The 20,705-nt window shown below is 41.5% G+C and overlaps 1 protein-coding gene across 3 annotated transcripts in view; it reads left to right on the top strand.

Moving 5' to 3' along the window:
• Positions 1 to 20,705, top strand: part of LOC107149791 (dynamin binding protein) — a 68,371-nt gene that overhangs the window by 22,210 nt on the left and 25,456 nt on the right. Inside the window, exon 1 of one of the 3 annotated variants that reach the window (XM_015494636.2) lies at positions 4,121 to 7,276. The exons of 1 other annotated variant lie outside the window; for it this stretch is intronic. In XM_015494636.2, coding sequence (XP_015350122.1) covers positions 6,127 to 7,276 — 1,150 coding nt within the window. In that variant the 5' untranslated portion in view covers positions 4,121 to 6,126. Of the gene's footprint in view, positions 1 to 4,120; positions 7,277 to 20,705 lie in introns of those variants that run through there. One more of the 3 variants, XM_015494637.2, reaches the window with a different exon arrangement.

Here is a 20,705-nt window from a genome sequence, read left to right as displayed (position 1 = left end):
AGGTGAGAGGGTCTGGAGCCGGCTAAGCTATCTGGGGGGATGAAAGGAGAATTGTTCCAGGAAGATAGGACAGCGAGTATGAGAGTGTGCTTAGTGTTTGAGGAACAGCACAGAGTGCAGGTCAGCCAGAATAGAAAGGGCATGGTCATTCACAATTCACATTAAGAGAAGCTGTCAGAGTGTTTTGAGCAGGGGTAGTATGATCTCACAACTTAACCGAGGCATGCTGGCTGCCATATTGAGAGAAGAGACCCTGGGCAGAGGCAGAGAGACCAGTTAGGAGGCCAGTGCAGCCATTCAGACAGAAGCTCGGACCAGGTTGGTAGCAGCAGGGATGGGAGGTGCTCAGATTGAGATGTACTTTGAGTTAGAGCTGAAGGGACTTACTAGTGGATTAAATGTAAGATATAAAAGAACGAAAAAAGCAAAGGACAACCCTGAGGTTGAGCACCTGGAAGGATAGGAGTTGCCATTAATCAAGGTGGTGAAGGCTACAGGAGGAGCTGGTTGGTGGAGAGGGTCCTAGGGCAGAGTCAGGAGTCAGTTTGATTAAATTGAGTTGCCATAAGGCATCCAGGTTGAAATATTGATTGGGCAGTGTGACACAGCAACCAGAGTTCAGGGGACAGGTTAGGAATGGAGATATGACTTTGGTAATTGAGAGCATGATGAGAAAACTGAGATTTGCTGTTAAGTTTCAGTGATAAGTGGTAAGACTCAGATTCCAATCTGGTTCTGTTTCTTTGTACAGTGTTATGTACAATTTTACTGTATCACACTGTAGGTGCTCAGGGGATCCCAAGGAACTCTTGCCAACTTTCAAACTAACTTATGCCATCATAACATATTTTAATACTCTCTTCTGTTGAAAGCTGCTTGCTAGATTCAATATATTCATGGGCATAAAAGCATTTATGTATGTGTTGATTTTTGTTTAGAGTATTTAATCCTTCCTTGCAGATATAGTCTTTTTTTGGTACTGGGTATTGAACCCAGGAGCACTTAACCAATGAGCCACCCACAACCCTTTTTTAATATTTTATTTAGAGATGGGATCTTGCTGAGTTGCTTAGGGCCTCGCTAAGTTGCTGAGGCTGGTTTTGAACTCTCGATCCTCCTGCTTCAGCTTCCCAAACCGCTAGGATTATAGGGGTGCACCACCATGACTGGTGCAGATATACTTTTAACTGCTAGCTCATCCTGAAGTTTTCCAAAATGTTCCCCCATTCATGCCAGTGATACCCACGAGCTGCTCAGGTTTGTTTCTCGAGTTGAAACTTCCCTTGACTTGTAGCCCCTAAATCCATCTTAAGCTCTAATACTTCCTGAACTCTTCTTACAGTCCTGTCCCATGTAGAACATTCACCCTTAGAATACATCAGATTTCCCCCAAATACCTCTTGTTTTTCTATATTTTAGCCCTTTTATTTCCTTGCACAGCACCCTAGTCTCTTTCTCTGTTTCCATCATCTCTCTTTCCAGCCAGTCCTCCCTTTTCACCAGCACTTAGACTCCTCCTCTATTGGGGAACTTGTCTTTGGATCTCAGGTGCCTTTCTCCTCTCTCATTTCCAGGGGCTGTGGTGCTGTTGTCATTCTAGGAGCAACATTAGCCATGAAGTGGGTTCTTCTTTAAGAACCCCCTCTTACCGCCCCCATTCCTTCTTAGGCTGAGCAGCAGCTGCATTGAACTGAGTAGAAGCCCCCTTCCAAGCCACATCTACAGATTTTTCTTGAATTCCTATTGTGTGCTAGGTAATTTGGGCTATAGGAGAATTTTATCCAGAATCCAGCCCTGGGGCATTCCAGTGTTTAGGAGTGTGGAAGATCAGGGAGATGAGCCAGTAAAGGAGAAGGAGCAGCCAGACAAGGAGAAGGAAAGCAAGTGATTCCGTTACAGCTGAGAGGCCAAGTAAGACGAAGCCTAGAAACGATCATTGAGTTTGGTGACCTTGTCAGAGCAGTTTTACTGAATGGGATGAGAGCCCTATTGGAATGGATTCAAAAGAGAATGAGAGGTAATAAGTAGAGGCATTTAATATTCTACTTGCTCAAAAATCTTTCTCAGAGTTTCACTATAAAAGAAAGCAGAGAAATGGGGTGGTGACTGGAAGGGACATTAGATTAAGGGGCTAGTGGAAGTTTATAAGATGGAAAACATTGCCCTGTGTTCCTAGGCTCCAGGGACTGATCCACTAGGGTGGGTATGTTCAAGATGCATGAGAAAGGGGCCTAACTCTTGGAGCATAGTGTGTGAGGGCCAGCAGGGGTGGGGTGCAGAGAACAGCAGAGAGATGGGCCTGGGAGCAGAACAGAGCTAGTTCCTCCAGATCAGATGGAAGCAGGGAGACAGCTAGGGGACAGATTGGGGTAGCATGGCAGATTTAATATTGAAAAGGTAAAGAGATTAAGTAACTTCTCCAGGATTATATAGGGAGTGAGTGGCAAACTCAGGATTCAAGTCCAGGGCTTTCAAAGTCTGTGGTCTTACTCTCCCAGGGACACTGCCCTCTACCTAGTATCTAGAATGTACAAAATTAATGCTCCAAGCATTGATTCATTAAACATTAAGTACCTACTGTGTATCCCAGCTACAGAGTTGTGCTGGTCCTTGTCCTCCAGGACTTTTCATTACACTAAAAGGAGATGAGCAAATACAATGAACTAAATAGTATAGGTAAAATGAGAAGTATTTGTAGGTTCCCTAGAAAACAGCAAGAACTGCAGGAATGAGAGTATCACTAGGCAGTCTTAGGAAATGAGGAGCTGACCTTCAGCCTGGAGGAACAGCACCAAGTAATTTACAAATGTTCAAGAACTACTGTTCTTGCTAGTTTTTTGATGTCATTTTCAATCTCCTCCATTTCTTCTTTTACTCTTTTTATGCCTCTCCGTCTTTTCTCTCTCTTTCCAAACCTGCTGCCCCATCTTCACTTGTAGACCACATGGCAGGACCTACCCACACTGGGAATCACCACATAGTCACTGGCTGATAACCTGCCCTCTAGTAGCAAATGACAAGCACCCTGGGCAGGATGCTGCTTGGGACTGTTGAAAAGAGCCTTTCCCTTGTGTGAAGAGAATGGGAAAGCTGGGAAAGATTGCATTTCACCAGCAATCCTGGCACCAGGAAAAGGAAAAATTTATTCTCTCCTTCTCTCGGCCACCATTGCTTTGTATAAAGATTTATTACTCAAAAATAGCAACCCGTTCATAGGGTTGTTTAGGATTTTTGTTGTTGTTTGTCTGGTACTAGGACCTGAATCCAGGTATGCATCTTTAAGGCCCTAAAGGTAATAAGACTTAGAAAAGGAGAAGCAGAGAGAGCCCCCATAATATAACCAGCTATTCACTCCGCTTATCTAACAACGATTTCTTTTGGCTCCACACCACCTCTTTTGGATCATTTATAAGTAGTGTTCTTCTTACCTATAATTTAATTCTCTTTTTTAATCCTTTCTCTTCACCAAGTTATTTGGTATATTTTTCTTACCATGTTAGTTTATCAAGATAATAAGTTGCTAAGGAGAATTTTATTATCCATAACAGTTAAGGAAAGACTAGTCTTTGTTTTTAATTGGATTTGGAATAGACCATAAAATTGTAGATTTAAAGTAGCAGAGAAACCATTATCTTCTTCATTTTACACATAAGAAAATGGAAAACCAGAGAAAATAAGCATAGCTCATACTGATAAGCAGAAATTGAACTTCTAGAAGCTGGGTATCCTCATACCTCATCTCATAGGTTCTTTGTAGGTTGTTCTGTTGCTCTATTATAATTCAAGGTTAAAGTTGTCTTTCCAAATAATGTCAGCCTCCTATTGGCTTAGTAAACTAGATCACAGTCTTTATTGGGTTCAGGTGATAGGTGATAGATTACTGAGCCATTCAGTCAGTACTGGACAATGTTCCTGTGTGGGTCTGCATGCTCATGTGTTGATAGTGAGGACTGGGCCTGAATGGGGAGGGGTGGGTAGTAGAGCAGGAGCAGAGACAAGATAGAAGGATAGTGTAGGTGGGGGCCCATCACTTACTACATAGTGATCCTCTTCTGCATTAGACCAGGGTAGGGTTTATTTGTTGGTTTAATTGGTTTGAGGGAGATTAAAGGGTTACTACCTCTAAAGGTAGTTCTCTTTGTCAAGTGTCATGAAGTCAAATGAATCTAGGTTCAAATCATGGCCACACTGTGTACTGTTAATGTGTCTCCCAGACTATTTTTTTTTTTTGTCTGTGGAAAAATAAGAATAATTACGTGCCCACCTTGCGTAATAGTGAAAATCAAAAGGAAATTTTATATCAACTTCGTATCACCAGTCATAGCACATAGTGCTTGCTGGAACATTAGGAACTGTGGCGCTGTCACTGCTGGTGCTGTTGCTGCCGCTGCTGTTGCTGCTGCTGGTTTGGAAGGCACAAGAGAACCTACAGGTGGGTGAAAGTCTTAGGAGGACATCAGAAGTTTTGACATTCTAGAGATTATCACTGTCAGTGTAGAGCCCAGAAGGTGCACACAAGTACTTCAGGTATTGGAAGAAAAGAAAAAAGAAGTTGTGAGGAATAGAGATCTATGGATTATTAAAGCTAGAGGGATCAGACAAGTCACTGAGGCTACTGCCTCATCTTAGGGATAGGTTGGTTGAGTCCCAGAGAGACTACATAGTTTGCAAGTAGCAGAGCAGACGTCTAATTATGGACAAATAGGAATTAGGTGAAGGTTCAAGGAGTCATTTCTGGGTATTCAATAAATGACAACACAGCTTTACAAAGCAGTCTAATTAAAGCCTGTCTCTTGTGGTGTTATTAGCCTATCAGAAACCTTCAAAGACTCTTCATTTTCCCCTGAATAAATCGAATGGCATTCAAATCCCTTGGGATCTGGCCCCTCAGCTTATTTATTTTTCCCACATATACTCTCCTTTAAACCTTATTCGGCACTTCTTACTTCTTCCTGCATAGAAAGTTTCTTGCTTATTCCCAAAAGAACTATTCAGATGCCACCACCTCCACCTCTTTTCCCTTGCCACACCAGGGAATTTGCTTTGTTGTCATGCAGCTTTTGCTTGTCACACAGCATGTACCCCATGTGATATCACTGAATAGTGTGTGGCTCCTGCTGTTGTACAGGGCAGGAGTTAGCTTCACCTTTTTCTCTTCCACAGTGCCTCATGTATAATAGGTATCTATTTAATGTTTGTTGATTTTAATTCAGCATTTTACTACAAGCCTCTACAATTTCTAGCTTCTTCTCCAGTTCCTAAATATTCAGTATGAATTGGATAGGAAGGAAAGCTAGGAAACGAATGGCTTTGATGCTTCTCTGACATGAAAATGTGAAAGCATATATAACTCTCTTCTTCTGGACAAGAGTCTTTATAACACAGAATTACCCACACACCCTAGATGAGTGAAAAAAAGTACCTTTTCCTCCTTCAGTGGGCTGGCTCAGGCAGTGGGAGCCTGAAAGTCTTGTGATTTGAGTGACAGTATCTTGTAATTTGAATCCCATTGAGACAGAACTCTCAAAGGAGGGAGTGTTCATCCTCTAAGTAAAGGAAAGGGAAGAGAAGGGAGTCCTGAAGAGATTCAGAGGCCATGGTTTGGAAAGCTGGACTTGGAGGACAGGGAATGGAGTGCACTTTTGGCTGTACATGCAAGCATTTGTTTATACACCTAGGGGCTTACTAAAGGATTAAAGAGGCAGGCTGATATGTGACCCTAGCTGGGGCTTTCAAGTGGGGCTCTTTCTCTTTCACACTGCTTTTTCTGTAAAACCTTTAGGGTAGCAGAATACTTCTATCTTCAGTACATGAAGCAGCCGAGCCAGTCTGACCGGCTTGAGGGAAACACCAACAGGCCTGCCAACTCCAATCACATGAACTCTGGTTACTAATTATCTTCTGGCCTTTGAGGGAAAGATATTAGCTCACTGATTGGATCTTGAAGTTGAAATGACTTCACATTCTCTCCACGCTCCAACCAGAGCAACAGGAAGAGTGTCTCAGGTGCTTTGGGAGACATTTTAAGCAAGTCAGACCCAGCCTGAGGCTAGACTGCACCTGTTGGTGTTTCAGCCCAGCCAGAGCCCATGGCAAAGAGAAGTAAAACTCTTGTCTGTATTAAATATGAGTGAAACTCTCGCGATTAAAAAAGAAAGAGAAGTGGAGAAGAAAGGGCCCCCGGGCTCCCGCTGGGAATATGAAGATTGCAGGAGTCTCCGGAAGAGGAACCTGAGGGTGCAGGATGGACTTTATGCAGAAAATGGCTTGGACTCCACATACCCGTCCAAGGGGAGGAATCGGCCCTACAGAAAAAGGGACTGTGGATATTGGGATTTTGAGCAGAGTGAACCAAATTACATGGACTATGGGAAAGCAAATGAAATTGGAAAGGACTGTGTGCTCCAAGGAGGATGTGATGATGATTGTAGGAATCCAGAAAATGTGAATTATGAGAATGTAAGGCCTGGGATGAAGGATAATTGGCTTTCAGGAAGCCCAGAGATAATCCGGAAAGCAGGAGGATATGAGAAGACAAATGGCTACATTGATTGTAAGGATCTGAATTATAATCCTGAGAATTTAAAAAGAACTGAACAGTGGGCCAGTTATAGGAATTTGGATGATTCTTTGGGGAATTTATATCAACCTCAAAACTGGTATTTGAGCCTAAGGAATTTTAATTGTAGTCTTGAGGATTATAAAGATACTAACTTGCACTATAGAGATCTCAACAATTTGTATCATGTTCCTAGGTGTTCTATTAATGGTCAGTGTATGGATTTACCAGATTTGAATGTCAATGGAGGTAAAGAATTTGTTAAATACCATGAAGAGGACAGGAATGTTTATCAAAATGATAAAATCTATCCCAACGCAAAAGCTCATACCATGGATCAGGGTAATTCTGATACAGAAAATAAAGGCTATGATACTGTTTTTGCAAACTGTGAGCATAAATCTCTTAATTATAGAGAAAAAGATTCTCTCCATCAAGTAGATAATTTGAAGTATAATGGCATCAACAGACCAGGAAACATGGCACTTAGGGACAGAGGGATCATCCCAGATGGTCTGCAGAATCAATATCCTAGGGGAGAACAAGGAGAAAATCATTTTGGGATTCCTCAGAGCCCTTCATTAGAGAAGGACACCTGGTACTCAGAGGAAGAGAGAACATTAACAGAGACTTGGAGGAGGAATAGTTGCTTCCGCCGTACTGCACCCAGCACCCTGAGGCGCTCAGAGTTTGTGCAGAACAGGAAGAATCCCCAAGGTAGGAACTCAGCCATGCTTCTGACAGGATAAAGGATAAGGCATGAAAATAGATGGGAAAGGTACTTGTACCAGGTCCAGGGAGCTCTGGTGCACTCAAGGAATTTGCCCCCCAAGTTCTTACCTAGTGTATCTTGCATAAGAACAACCTTTGAGATGTGATTCCTATGTGAGGCATTTTATGGAGCAAGAGTATGTGTAGTGCCATAAACGTGCAGTGTGGCTTTCAAAACGAGACACAGATCTCATGGGAACTTTCCTTTACTCTTGGTTTTGTCAACTGTCTCTAATCTGAAACCTCTTTCCATTCGTACCATAATATTTTTGTTTGTCTTGTGGAGACAGCAAGTTCATTGTCAGGGCACCAAGCTGAAATTTATTGTCCTGTCATGCTTCTTTCTCTCAGTCTCTATACTTTTTTAGACATTAGTGGGGGGAAAAAAAAGATTTGACTTCTGTATAGAGTGTTCATTCCTTGGCATTCTGGAGTCTTAAATGATAATGGACACTAAAATTCTGGTGGAATTCAGATCATTTCCATTTTTTATAGTGCTTTGTACATATTAGGTATTCAAATCATTTCATCTCACTGAGACTTTGCTAAGTTATGTGTAAAATAAGAATCTTTGATCATGAACAGATTCTTTCTTGCCATTGTGTTTTCTTAGGTTAAGAAATGAACTTTATTTTTGCTGTATTGTTTTGTAACTTCTGGACTCTTTCCTGAACTTTTTTTTCATATTATGTATTCTCCTCATGCCAAGCAGCCTGTCTGGCTCTGACCAGGTTAGGGGAGTACCAGTCATGACCAGAGGATGAGGTTAATTAGAGCTGGAGAAGGTGGATGATCTGCAATATTTTCACACCCTCCTCCCAAATGGAAACTTTCTCATCTGAGTCTCCTTTGGAAGAGTCTGGCTGGTTAAACTTGTACTAGGGGCTATCAAAGACCAAAAGGGTAAGTCCCAGTATGATCCTGTAACTGCCAGTGGTTTATCTGGTAATCATCCAACATGGGCTCAATTTAACTCCAATTTCCACAGCACCATTCTGGACAAAGCAGGCTCTCTACCTGCAATTACAAAGAAAAAATGAAACCAAACTGACTTTTTTTGAGAGGTTGAGGTATTTAGCAGCTAGTTCATTTTTTTTTTTTTTTTTCCTTCTAAGTGCATTTTCTCTCTGAAATGATAGGGATTGGGTGACTCTAAATTCCTTCCAACTTTAAAAAAAAAAAAATCTGATTCTGTGATTCCCTGTGTTGGTATTTGCATGGTTTCCCTCCCTTTCCCCCACATCTATTCCTTCAGTGGACTTTGCTCCCTCTCTTAAGTTCCTTATTGTATTTAGCCTCCTAACTGTAATCAAGTGTTTCTATTCTGTTTGATTTAACAGAGTCAAGCCCTTCTCGCTGGAGTGTTGTAATGTGCCCTCTGATCTCTCTGAAACCACCTCAGTTCCACCTTACATCATTTCTATTTTTATAGTTGTCTTTCTTTGTATTTGAGAATTTAACTTTTGAAAATATTATTTATATTTGGCACTCCTTTTATGCCTCCCTGATATCCTCTCTGACCAGTAAAAAAAAAAAAATTCATATTTACTAGAAATGCTTCTGCTTTCTAGGTTTCCACCAGCTGTCTTAGAGTACAGTCAGTGGCCCTTACCAAGTATTTCAGAAAGGAAACAAGCATTGGAGTGGTTCTGCTTTGAGTTCAAATATAGGTCTCCCCATTTACTAATGGTGGAACTTTGAGCAAATCACTTAACCTCTCTGAGCTTCAGATTCCTGCCGGTAAAAATGAAAATAATTCCTGTCTCACAGTGAAATAAGAGAAATACAGCACTTCCATGTCTGGAACACAGAAGGTGCTCAGAACTACCATTTCTTTGTGTTTCATCTACCCTCCTCCCTTCTCCTTTACAAGTGGCCCCACCAGACTGTCACTCCATGGTCCCCTGTTCCCTGAGATTCAGACCGATAGTCACAGCTCCCCATTGGACATCTGCCCTTGGACTTGTAAACACATCAACTTTGAGATCCGAATGCAACACTCCATCTCTTTCTTCCTTTCTCCTCTCCATTTTCCCCCACTATACCCCAAACCCATTGGAGAAACAAGGGTCTTAGTGGCTGCTCCCAGGCCAGAAACCAGGTCTTTCCACTTTCCTTCGCCTGACTTTTCAGTTCTTTCTCCTCTGGAGGCCTCTGTTTGGGGTTTGTAGGGCAGGTCTGTTATGATTTTGCCCTTAGGACTAGGTGGTGGACTCCTAGTCCTAGGAGATGGTCCATAATCCTAAGATGGGGCTTTTCTAAGGTTTTAGTGGAAAACTGGAAATGTTGATCAAACCTCCTAACTTGGAGGGTCTCAAATATTAGATCTGTCTTCCCAGCACCTGTTGGTTGCTGACTCTTCTGCTCCAGTTGTTACTTTCTGTTACTGTTCCTTGGAGTCTCATAACATGCATAGTTCAATGCAAGGATCCATGGGGAATTTTTACACAAGTTTTGGGATTCTCCTCTGTGTGGCTTTCCCTTTTCCAGGATTCCCCCTTCATATCTTGCCCCTTCAGAACCCCAGACTTAAATCTCTGGTTCCTCAATCAGGTCAGATTTCCATTTTGGGCTCTATTCTTTATTATTACTTTATTCCCCTATATGCTAAAAGACTAGGGATTATCCTGGGGACAAAATTGAATAAATATGGATCTCATCTAATTTCCTCTTCTTGTGTTTAGTCATGTTTCTCCAGTTTCTGTTTGCTTTTGGTTACTTTTTAATGTCTGCATACAATTATTGTTTTACTCTCTTGTCCAGATTTTTTTTAATAGTTGTCAGTAGAAGAAGTATGGTGAAAGCTGCTCTGCTATTATCAGGCCAAGAGTTGTATTTAAGGTTTTGCACTTGCTACTAACACAAATAGTTGATGGGAGGAGGACTTAGTGTTTCAAATTCCGTGTTATCTATGTTGAATTTAAGTGATATTAGGATATCTGAATGAAAACTCTCTTTCAGAGAGAAATATAAAACTAGAATGCCGGTGAGAGTTGAGGCTAAAGGTTCAACCTTTAGCATCAGAAAGGTTGGAAGGTTGCACCATAGAATCCTCTCATATTATTACTAGAAGGAACCTTATATATTGACAAGTTCAGTGTTTTTTTTTTTTTTTTTTTTTTTTTTCATCTGGTACTGAGGATCAAACTNTATTGATATACAATGTCTAGTTTTTTGTCTTTTTTTTTTTTTTGGGGGGGGGGGCGTTGAACTTAATCACTGAGCTACATCCTCAGCCCTTTTTATGTTTTATTTTGAGACAGAGCCTCACTAAGTTACTGAGGCTGGCTTTGAGCTTGTGATCCTCCTGCCTCAGGCTCCTGAACCACTGGGATTACAGGCATATGCCACTATACCCACCTAAGCTCAGTGTTTTTATAAATAATGAATAACCACCCATGTTTTGGTCTTGAAATGTTTTTAGTGGATTGCAACCATAATTTCTGAAAAAATAAAATATAAGTGAATGTATAAATATTGTATAATGTATCTCATGTAGTAAAAATAAGTAGCAAATCATTTTGTGTATGTGAATGTGTATGTATACATATACATAGCATTTTGTAAATGTATACACACACACACTAGGTCTCAATGTAAAGTGTAGATCACAGTAAAAAATGATTGAGGAACATTTAAATGCAACCTACTTATTTTATAAATGAAGAGAACGCGCAGAGAAACAGAAATGTATATCCAAGGAAACTAAGCCAAGCTTTAGATCAGTGAGAAATCTGAGTCCCTTGACGTCCAGACCAGTGCTTTTGCTGTGTCACCACAATCCAAGCCAGAAAGCACAGCAATGGATTCCTTCTGCATAAATGAACTTAGAAGATCAGAAAGCACTGCAGAGGGATGCAACATTTGACACACAGCAGAGGTGCAAGAAAGGATGTGGCCTGAGAAAAGACCTGCCTTTAGTAGTTGGAGCACAAAGCATGCTATGGGGAGTTTGCAGGGGAGGGAGTGTTGATAAGGAAATTACAGAAATTCCTTAAAAGTTTGGACAGTAATTATAGTGGAATGGCAGATTCCAAGAAAATCTTCTGTTTTGTTTTTCTCCCAAGATAAGAAAAACCTGCAGATTTGAAGGCACTTTGACAACTCAAGAGTTTTTAGGACTGTGATATTCAAGATTTTTTTTTTCATTGTAAATAAGTGAACATGAGATCTCTGTAGAGAGAGTTGGTATTCAAGCTTATTATACCAACATACAGATCCCACATCTCCTTTGAATGCAGTTGAACGGGTGTTTATTAGCTAACATCTGTAGTAAGCATTGGAGGTATCCAGAGAAGCCTACCTTCCCCCACCCCCAGAGGAGTTTGCAGATCTGTTGAAGAAACAAAATGTAAAACTGTGAACAATTAAATAAAGAATAGAAGTACAGACATTAATACATGAACAATCAGAGGGAGAAAGATCAGTTTTTACTTCAGCTTATGGAAAAGACGTCAGACGTTTGAACTTGGCTAAAACTTGAAGGAAAAATTAGGTTGAGATAAGCAGAAGCAAGAACATTCCTAATTGAGGAAACTTTATGAGCAAAGATACAGAGAGATGCAGTGACAATACCTCTCAAGGCGTGTATGGAAGGTGGTGAGAAACACACCAGGGAGAACCAGACTCCTGAAATCTTACAAGCCAAGTGGCAGTGTGGACCCAGCCAAGGAGGAAGTCAGAGCTGACCTGTGCACGCCAGGTCATTCTCGATGATATCATCCCTGGGACTTTCTGAGTAGAGGAGTATCTGGGAGCCGAGCCTAGAGGTGTCCACAATCATGGGCCAGGAGGAGGAGGGAGGCCACATGGGGGAAAAGCATTTGAGAGGTCAGGAGAAAATCAGAATTAAAGAGAAAATGGCCAACATTTTCAACTGCTGTGTGGAATCAAGGATAATGCCAGGGGATTAGTTGAGGTTACTGGTTGACTGAGAAGACAATTTAACTAGAGGAATAAGAATGCAGTGTTAACTGCCAAAGATTTAGAAGAGATCTTGGGAAGTGAGGTCATTGAGAGAGGGCACATAAAGCGCTCTTGCAAGATTTTTTTGCAAAAAGTATGAAAGATGTGACTGCAGCTGAAGGGGGCAGAGCTGAGGAGTTCCCACTTCCTAAAATCAGGATGTCAATGTTTGAAGATGGATGGGTGGATAGGAGGCAAAGGGATGGGGAGTAAATGTGTGGAGGCAAGAAGAAATAAATGTAGGGCCATATTTCTTTAAAAGTTGGGAGTAATTGATGATCTAGAGACAATGATGTACTCTAGAGACCAGCACACTCCAGTCTAGCCATCTCCCATCCAATGCGAAGGCCTTACTTCCTGGGATCATGAGTTATATTCTTTTTTTTTTAATGTTGCTTTTTGTTTTATTTTTTTTCAGCAGACACAACATCTTTGTTTGTATGTGGTGCTGAGGATCAAACCCGGGCCGCACGCATGCCCAGGCGCGCGTGCTACCACTTGAGCCACATCCCCAGCCCATGAGTTATATTCTTAAGTAATTGGGCTGTTTTCTTCCCAAGCTGTTACCTAAATTATTTGTGCATCGTGTTCCATCAACAGAGAATATTGGTATGCAGTGTCTTTTACAGAGTCTCTGTAAAAGGAAGAGGTACCAAGAGAAGGCAAGGAATTGAGGATAAGGAGGTGCAGTCTTAGGTGTGGTCTCTTGTCTGGACCAAGATGTTATGGGGAGCAGAAGGAAGAGGATGAATCAAGGGTAACTTGCAGTATCATGACATGTCCCTGATACTAGAGTTTTTCAATTTGATATGTCCTCTGAAACCAGGAAGCACCCAAGGCCGTGTGTAAAAATTAGGCTGTCAAGCTTCTTGGGTGTGTCAGTGATGGTAGCCACAGCTGGTAGAATGACACTGAGTTCATGTGCCTGGTTCCACAGCAGAGCTGGTTCCACGGGATCAAGAAACCCCTTTCCTCTGGTTGTAAACTTGAGAGGAGGCAAGTTGATGAAATATACATTTGCATTTCATTGAATCTATAACATCATCAATTGAATGACACTGCATAAGATTAATTCATTCTCTTATCATTATAAAGATGGCTAATTAAGCTGTGACATGCTGTAAATTTCAGAGGTGTTAAAATGTGAGGGAAAATGTACATTTTAGCATCTACTGAAATACAAAAATGCCACTGATTACTGCCAACCTATACCAATACTTGGTCAAAAAAAAAGAAAATGTGGAATTCTTCTGGTCCTTTACTCAGTGCTTTGTGGATAGAGGATTCAGTTTCTTCTGCTCTCCAGCGCCCATCCAAGCCACAGACAAAGACTGAAATCTTATTTAGATCAGTGCAGTCCTAAATCCTAACCAGGTGTGGCAAAATAGTAAATAAAAAAGTCTTGGTGTAGTGTTTTCCATCATAATCACAGCACAACAATGCTTGAAACACTGTGATTGCTGCCATTTATTCAATCCAGTTCCTGTGGTAAGTACTAAAAATACTAGGCACACATTAGCTATACTGGATGCTTCAGTGGGGTCTAAATTTCATGAAGGCAGGAAATGAAGGTGGTGTTTCCAGAATCTAATATAGTATGTAGCATATAATAAGTGCCCAATAAATGTGTGTTATCAAGTGGAATATTCAATTTTAGGGCCCAGAACATGCATATCGAAAGCCAACTAGCAGGGATTATTTTGTTTTGCCACTTGAGAAGGGAAGTTTAGAGTACTCCAAGGGCCAGAGAAGCCTTCATGGAGAAGCTGGAACTTGAACCTTAAAGAGGTGAGCAGAATGGATGGAAAAGACAGAGGTAAGCTGGGCTTTCAAGGTCATGAGATCATGAGGAAACCATGTTGTTATAGGTTTTATAACAGCAGCAGTGCCAGTTCTCTGGGCTTGCTGACAGGAGGTGACTAACTGTCTGGGTGAGTCCTAAGAGGCCCCACAAATAATGCTCCTGTGGAACTAATTAGAGGCCAGTGTGCTTGTACTGAATTGAGGGGCTTAAGTGAAGTGAAAGATTGGGAAATCATGTAAGATTCCTGAACGGGAAGGGACCCAAGAGGCCCAACCCCTTTGTCATATGGTGTGGAAACAGCTCTGAGAAAGGGACAGAGCTTGTCCAAGATCACACAGGTAGGAGGGGAGGCAGGGCGAGTGCCCAGGTGGCTTGTCTTGCACGCCAGTGCTGTATTCATTGAACCTTCTCATGCCCCACAAGCAGCTCCACATACATCCCCAGAAACCTAAACCAGGGGAAGCAGGGGTCTTTCCCCACATTCCTTTGGTAATCCACAGACTTTGGTAATCAGATTTTACCATCAAATATTGATCTCTCTTGGAAATATCCTTATTTTAAGAGACTCTCTCGTTTAACCCCACTTGTATTGCTGTTCCTGAAGTCCAGACAGATGAAATGACTTGTCCAAGACTCAAGAAAGCTTTGGAAGGCTTTCTACTTTCTCTATCATTGCCCCATCTCCCAACATTTTGTTGGGGAGCTCTCTACTAAATATGTATACACTTTTATAATTAAAGCTTTAAGCAGGATTATAATTCAACTCATTGTAGGAAGGAAGACAGTTATAAAAGATAGTTGAACTGTTAAAAAAAAAAAGCAAGGAGAAGGAATGAAAGTAAACCATCTAATATAAACTGGAGAAAGTCTGGTTTTACAGAGGATAGAAAAATGGCTAGAGGGTCATGTAGATGAGCACATTTTGAAATCTCACTGAAGTGTTATTATTACTAAAAGGAAATATAATGCAGGAAATGGTCCTGTTCATATGCAGAGGGCATATAACCCAGAATAGGTCTTGACATTTAATGGAAAGCATGGGCTCAGGATACTGGTTTTGAATGTATTGTCTTACTATCTGTGTGGTTGTGGGCAAGTTATTTCTTTCCTCTGTGGCCCATTTCCCATTTGTTAATGAGTACAATAAAACCTTCCCTTGAGAGACTTGGTAAATATAACATCAGGTTGTGTGTATGTGGTGGGTGTATGTATAGGTGTGTGTGTGGGGGGGGCGCTTCATGAAAAATTTTGTTGGCGGACATATACTCAGAATTTGCTTAGTGAACAGTGCTAACTTCTTTATAATACATTATTTTACAGAAACTACCTTTGCCCTATTGATAGTTTTACTTATGCTGCTTAAAACCTCCGTTTTAAGCCTGCCAACGGCATACCTCCTGAGGATTTATGTGTATTTAGTGAATGCTCAGAAATGGTATGTTAGTTGCTCCTAGTATTAAACTCGCTACCATGGCAGCCTACAAAGTTGCAGATTAAACAGCAGATCTGGTTAGCTCCTTAGCTTAGATAAGGGACCTGGAGAAGAAAGGGGGGGGGAGGGGAAGCTTTGAGCTGGGTCTAGAGGAATCCTTCCCAGCAGGGATTTTGCTGGCAGCTACTTGCCTGAATTAGCAGCAGTTTAACTACCAGGAAGATTTTCAGTTACTTCTGAGGTTTAGGGCTGGTGGTCTATAAAGTCTACTGGGAACCCTACAGAAGACAGTGACCAGTGACCATAGCACTCAAAGCTTTACTTAGAGCAGAACAAACTGCTTCCAAACCAAGTGGAGTAGGTGCTAAAGGAAAAGAGTGGGGGGTGGGGGGTAGGGGCTGGCCAGAGTGGTGTGGGAATACGGAAAACCAGGATTTGTGATTCCTCCAGAGGGTCTGGGAGGAGATGAGCAAATTTACAGAGATTGCTGCCTCTCAGGGTTTGCTCAAAAAGATTGCTTCTAGATAGAGTGCTGAGCAGAGGACTGTACTGCTGCTTTGTTTTTGTAAGTTATTTCAACAGTGTTTTGTTACCTATTTTCTTCATCAGTTTAAAGGGATTAGGTTAGGAGAGAAAACTCAGATTATTAAAAAGTGAAGAAAGTTTGAAATGAATGAACAGGAAATTGAAAACTGTTAATGCTAGAATGTTCTCATCTCACAGCAAGTGTCCTTTTTTTCTATTTAATTATTCTTTGTCATATTACATGTTCTCCATAGAAATACTAGAAAAGAGAATAAGTGAAAAGAAGGGAGAAAATCAGAATTTCCACACTTTTCCTTTTCAAATCTGTGCATTTAAAATGTTTCTCTTTTAAAGTGGGTGCAGTGGGGTACATCTGTAATCCTAGCAACTCAGGAGGCAGGACAAGTACGAGGCCAGCCCCAGCAATTTAGTGAGAACTTGTCTCAAATAAAAAGGGTTAGGGATGTAGCTCAGTAGTAAATTGCCTCTTGATTCGATTTCCAGTACTACACACACACACACACACACACACACACACACAAAATCCCCTCTTAGCAAAACTAATTTTTTTGTAAATTGTTTTATATCCTGATTTTTCAACAATAATTATTAGATATAATTTCATATTAATAAATTAAAAAATCTATATCTTAGTAGGTATAATTGTTTTCTACTATATGAATATGCCTTTTTTTTTTTTTAACCCAGGATCCTTTTGAGGAGATTTTGGTTGTTTTCTGTTCAGGTGATTTTTAAAATTTTTAAAAGATTGGTGAATATCCCTGTAGGTACATATTTGGGGCACTTGTTTAATTATTTACGTAGGATAAATTCCTGAAAGTGAAGCCTTGGGTTAAAAGGTTTTGGTGGCTAGGAGTTCGATCAGTGATGGAGTGCTGGTCTAGCATGTGTGAGGCCCTAGGTTCATCCTTAGTACTGGGGGGTGGGGTAAGTGTATGTGTGTTAAGTAGATAAAATACTAAAGTTTATAATCTGCTGACCCATTCCTCTTTATTCTTTTCATTTGGAAATTAAAGGATATGACAAAATAGGCCTTTTACTTGCTTCAATTCACATCATTTTTTTGCCATAAATTATCTGGAACACTATTGGATATTTACTATGTAAATATCTACTATACATTTGACTATCTGAAGGGTTTAAATTTTACATTATACTCAATAGATTTAATAGATACAGTTATATGATGATGCTCAAATACTCCACTGTGCACAGTCTCATGGACTGTGGGTCTAAAGATTATGCTGTGTTTTGGGCTGGGGCTGGGGCTCAGCGGTAGCGCACTTGCCTGGCATGTGTGAGGCACTGGGTTCGATTATTAGCATATTATGTGGAATAAGGGGAAAATCGTTTTTTATATTTGGAGTCTTTGCAAGCCAGATAACTTTATTTGACCTCCTATTTGAAAATTCCTGAGTGTTAATAGGTTTATGGAGCCTGAAGATCACNAAAAAAAAAAAAAAAAAAAAAAAAACCAACAGATTAGGTTGTGTTTTAAAATCCACCCCCCAACCCCCATCACTAACTACCAGATGGCCACCAAAACTCAGAAGTGTAATTCACAGTCATAGTCACAACTCACAGGACTTGGATGCCCAGGAAAAGCACTGGAGGTAAGACAGCTCCTGGCCAAGTGCAGAGACTGGACTGCAGTGGCTCACAGCACTTACTGGGCCAACTTCTTGATTACTCTTCTTGCCTCATCAGCAAAATGGGGACAATAGTAAGATCATTATGAGGAGTAAAAACACCTAATATTCATAAAGTGCCTAGAACAGTTCTTGAGACACACAGTGTCATATAAACATTTCTTTTTTTTTAATATTTATTTTTTAGGTGTAGATGGACACAACACAATGCCTTTATTTTTATGTAGTGCTGAGGATCGAACCCGGGTCCGGCCCATGCTAGGAGAGCGCTCTACTGCTAAGCCACAATCCCAGCCTCATAAACATTTCTTTAAATATATTTTAAAACTAAAAAGAGCTCCATTAGATGGTGGAGGGAAGCAAGCCTCCCTGTAGCTCACCATCCAGTATAGTCAACATTACAAGGTGATAGTGTGATTTTAGAAGCAGTGGGAAGGGCTCTTATCCAAAAGTTGTCTTCTCTCAGATTGCTTAAATTTTCACCAGTAGAGCGGTATTGTAGCCTGACAAATTTTTTAAAAATATCTTGTTCTTTTGTTATATTAAAAATACAGATTGGGGGCTGGAGATGTAGCTCAGTGATAGAGTACCTGACTGGCATGTATGAAGACCTGAGTTCCATCCCCAGCAGGGAAAACAAAAACAAAATATGGTTGAGCTCAGTCTCCATTGACTCCAGCTTCTACCCCCAATCCCAGAGCCTTCCCTGAGGCAAACTCTGTGATGAAATTGGCAGGTTCTCTGACCTTTCTCTGTATACTTACATATTTTACCTATATATAGAAATGTGTATGGAAGTTTGCAATTTTTCTTTTCTTTTTCTCTTTTTCCTTTCCTTTCTTCATTTTCTTACAAAAATGGCAAGTTGTGCGTCTCTCTTCTACCCCAGTTCCTTTAAAGCATAAGTGTTTGCAAGGTGTGAGGGGGCTCCAGTTCCTGTGAATTGCTCCTGGGTTCTGGCTGCCCAGGGTGCCCAACTGAGATCAGCTCATTCCTATGGCCTGAGGGTTAAGGAGCTACAGTAAAAAGTCTGAGGTCTGGCAAAATCCTGGCAAAGTGAGGGAGCTGCCTGGCCAGGGAAAGGGACTGCAGAGATAGGCCTGAGCAGACAAGTGTGCCCACTTCTCAGTGTTGTCTTTCCAGAAGGCGTGGAGTGGCCTTGCAATTCTTCCCCGAAAAGGGCATCCTCTCCAAAACAAGTCTTAGCAAGGAGTAGGAAAATTAAGAGATAATAATCTTGGTTTAAAAATCGGGAGGTGAAATTATGAGGGTTTTAGGAAAGGAAAAACAACCAGGAAGGAGGGCCTTGAGCGCGCAGGGCTCATGGCCAGCTCTGCGACAGCTCAGTCCGATAGGGTGTGAGTCCAGCTCCATCCTTTAGCGCTGACCCCGTGATAGGCCGGGTGCCTAGGGGCGATTCACATGGAAATGAGGGAAGCCCAGGGGACGTGCCCACCCTATTCAAAGGGCCCTGGGGGCTTGAGGAGCATTCTTGAACTCTGGGAAGGTTCTACTCGGTCTGCTGACGCCTGGGACCCACCGTGGGCGCGCAGCCGGCTCTGGGCGCCGCAGGTACCTGCTGGGGCTATGGGAGCCGTGGGAGCCGGCACAAAGAGAGGGGACCCTGAGCCAGGTCCCGGCGGCCTGGGACCTCGCTCGTCCGGAGACGGAGGTTTTGCCTGCCGAAGGCAACCAAATTCCTGGGGCAGGGAAGAGGTTGCTCTTTGAAGTGTGTGTTAGAGCCTCGGGAAGCTGCGAGTTAGCGCACTTCCTTAGACCTGTGGGAAATGAACCTGGGGATGAACCACTAACTTGAGAAGGAATGGCCTTGAGGCGGGAGCTACCACCCAAGGAATTCTCACGAAAGTAAATTCACCACCCAAGGAATTCTCACGAAAGTAAATTAATGCAGACAGCCCCAGCTGCTTAACACCTGCAGGGCCATCCTAGGAAGAAAGTGAGAGCTGGTCTGTGCATTTTATTCAAGATCTGATACCGAGCCTCAGTTTCCTCTATGTGCTTGCAAATCCCCAGATGTTATTGTTCTTAGAGGGAAAAAATTTAGAGTCTATGCACGTGGCATTTTTCTACTCTGAATTTTATCTTAATATGGTGCACACAGCAAATTCTGGCCCATCTTGGGGAAAGGACAAACTTATTACCGTATTTAATTCCCTTAGTGACTCTGCAAAGCCAGTATTATTCTCTTCATTTTACAGATGGGGAAATTGAGGCCCAGAGGTGAACATTTCCAGGGGTCCCCAGCTAAGAAGTGGAAAATCCAAGATTCAGGCCTATTCTGACTGTAGCAGACTGAGGGAAAAGGCCATTTCCCCCTCACTTGGTTGTCCCAGAAACTAAATATCTATTTTATTTATTTACTCATGTATGCGTGCATGTGTGCTGGGGATCCAACGCAGGGCCTCACATATGGGAGGCAAGTGCCTAACTACTGAGGTACATCCTCAGCTCACTATACTCTTAGATCAGACTTTTTTATTAGCATATTATGTGGAATAAGGGGAAAATCGTTTTTTATATTTGGAGTCTTTGCAAGCCAGATAACTTTATTTGACCTCCTATTTGAAAATTCCTGAGTGTTAATAGGTTTATGGAGCCTGAAGATCACTGGTCTGTTCTGAAACACCTGGGGTTTTGTTAAATTTGCAAATTCGTCGTGGTTCCCACCCAGATTTGCTGAATGAGATTCTTAGGGGTGATACCTAGGAAACTGCAATTTAGCAAAAACATAGGGGTTTTTAATCACACTAAAGTGTTTTGGGTTTTGTTTTTTAAAGGTTGTTCAAAAGCCTATAAATCACATCTGAAAAAAAAATTGTTGAGAGTTTGAAAGATTTGTTATTTCTTTTTCTTGGTTTTAATGTAAAAAAGAAATTGAACCCTCTGGGTATACTCTGCTTGATGAGTAAGTGCTTGCTGGTACTTTGTGCTTTCAACTACCACAATTAATAGAACTTT

The sequence above is a fragment of the Marmota marmota genome, unplaced genomic scaffold (genome assembly GCF_001458135.2).
Source record: "Marmota marmota marmota unplaced genomic scaffold, marMar, whole genome shotgun sequence".
NCBI lineage: Eukaryota > Metazoa > Chordata > Mammalia > Rodentia > Sciuridae > Marmota > Marmota marmota.
Note: the sequence above shows the minus strand (reverse complement) of the source record. Positions and strands in the feature narration are given on the sequence as shown.